The sequence below is a fragment of the Alosa sapidissima genome, chromosome 19 (genome assembly GCF_018492685.1).
Source record: "Alosa sapidissima isolate fAloSap1 chromosome 19, fAloSap1.pri, whole genome shotgun sequence".
Taxonomy (NCBI): Eukaryota; Metazoa; Chordata; class Actinopteri; order Clupeiformes; family Clupeidae; genus Alosa; species Alosa sapidissima.
The window spans coordinates 29,759,023-29,761,522 of record NC_055975.1 but is presented as its reverse complement, the minus strand read 5'-3'; the positions used below and the strand labels follow the sequence as shown (position 1 = coordinate 29,761,522).

General features: G+C 43.5%; 1 protein-coding gene across 1 annotated transcript in view; it reads left to right on the top strand.

Moving 5' to 3' along the window:
* LOC121692764 (supervillin-like) overlaps positions 1 to 2,500 on the top strand; it is a 67,636-nt gene that overhangs the window by 42,179 nt on the left and 22,957 nt on the right. The window contains 1 exon segment of the mRNA XM_042071640.1: positions 1,327 to 1,486. Coding sequence (XP_041927574.1) covers positions 1,327 to 1,486 — 160 coding nt within the window.

Below are 2,500 nucleotides of genomic sequence, written 5' to 3'. Positions count from 1 at the left end.
TATGATGTCTTGTGTTATCAGGTTTACGTCAGTGTAGTGCAGGGGGCTAACAGAACTCAGCTAGCGCAGGGGGCTAACAGAACTCAGCTAACAGAACTCAGCTAGCGCAGGGGGTAACAGAACTCAGCTAGCGCAGGGGCTAACAGAACTCAGCTAGCGCAGGGGCTAACAGAACTCAGCTAGCGCAGGGGGTAACAGAACTCTTTGTTTCTCAGACTTTCTCAGACCTGCGTACCTTTCCAAAATAGGTCGATTTGATTGGCTAATAAGTCAGATATAGCCATCAATCAACCTGAATTCAAGTTTATGATTTCAATTTATGGTTGCTTGTGTACTGAAAACGCAGTGAAGGGCTGATGCGGGCCTTAACAAGGGAAAACATGCGATTGGATCAAAATGTATCACACCCCCTCACTATTTGTTCACACAATCTGTCAATCAAATCACATATCTGACAGCGGTAGGATATGGTAGTAGTTGCGAATGATTGGGGAAGGAGAAGCAGAAGCAAATTATAAATGGTAAAGTAAAATGTTATAGACACTATTTTTTTTTCCGTTCGTTTGAAAATAGTTAGGCCTTCAGAGACGGCCTTGAAGGCCCTGACGATCTGCCACTGCTCAGATCAGGTCATGTGTTATTCTGATCATATATCTGTACTCAGGTCATGTGAGTTAATTCTCAGGTCATGTGAGTTAATACTCCGGTCATGTTAATACTCCGGTCATGTTAATACTCCAGTCATGTTAATACTCAGGTTATGTTAATACTCAGGTCACTTTAATACTCAGGTCATGTGCGTTAATACTCAGGTCATGTTAATACTCAGGTCATGTTAATACTCACATTATGTGAGTTAATACTCAGGTCATGTTAATACTCATGTCATGTGCGTTAATACTCAGGTCACTTTAATACTCAGGTCATGTTAATACTCAGGTCATGTTAATACTCAGGTCATGTTAATACTCAGGTCATGTTAATACTCATGTCATGTGCGTTAATACTCAGGTCACTTTAATACTCAGGTCATGTTAATACTCAGGTCATGTTAATACTCACATTATGTGAGTTAATACTCAGGTCATGTAAATACTCATGTCATGTGCGTTAATACTCAGGTCACTTTAATACTCAGTCATTGGTCTCATAAAGTTTATAGTGAGGTGAAACTCATGTAAAGTGTACCTTTTAATACTCAGGTCATGTGTTAGTGGGTGAACAAAGTTCTACCAATACTCAGGCCTATACCCAGGGAGGCAGCCATCATTGGAACCCTGCCTTGACCCATGACCTTGCATGACCTTTGCGCCCTGTGTGTTCTAGTTCAATCAGCCTGCAGGAGATGAGATGGGGGAGGGGAAGATGTCGATTGAGGAAAGGAAGCAGATGATCTGTACACGGGAGGAGGCGTGGCAAAGCACAGGCAGGGGCGTGGCCAATGACTCCAGCCAATACACAGTAGCTGCACGTATGGTGAAGAAAGGTATGGGAAAGACACACACACACACACACACACACACACACACACACACACGTATGGTGAAGAAAGGTATGGGAAAGACACAGACACACACACACACACACACACACACACACACACACACACGCACGAACACACACACGTATGGTGAAGAAAGGTATGGGAAAGACACACACACACACACGCACGAACACACACACGTATGGTGAAGAAAGGTATGGGAAAGACACACACACACACACTCACACGTATGGTGAAGAAAGGTATGGGAAAGACACAGACACACACACACACACACACACACGCACGAACACACACACGTATGGTGAAGAAAGGTATGGGAAAGACACACACACACACACACACACACGTATGGTGAAGAAAGGTATGGGAAAGACACACACACACACACACACACACACACACGTATGGTGAAGAAAGGTATGGGAAAGACACACACACACACACACACACACACACGTATGGTGAAGAAAGGTATGGGAAAGACACACACACACACACACACACACACGTATGGTGAAGAAAGGTATGGGAAAGACACACACACACACACACGTATGGTGAAGAAAAGAATGCAACACACACACACGTATGGTGAAGAAAAGAATGCAACACACACACACACACGTATGGTGAAGAAAAGTATGCAACACACACACACACACGTATGGTGAAGAAAAGTATGCAACACACACACACACACGTATGGTGAAGAAAAGTATGCAACACACACACACACACGTATGGTGAAGAAAAGTATGCAACACACACACACACACGTATGGTGAAGAAAAGTATGCAACACACACACACACACGTATGGTGAAGAAAAGTATGCAACACACACACACACACGTATGGTGAAGAAAAGTATGCAACACACACACACACACGTATGGTGAAGAAAAGTATGCAACACACACACACACACGTATGGTGAAGAAAAGTATGCAACACACACACACACACACGTATGGTGAAGAAAAGTATGCAACA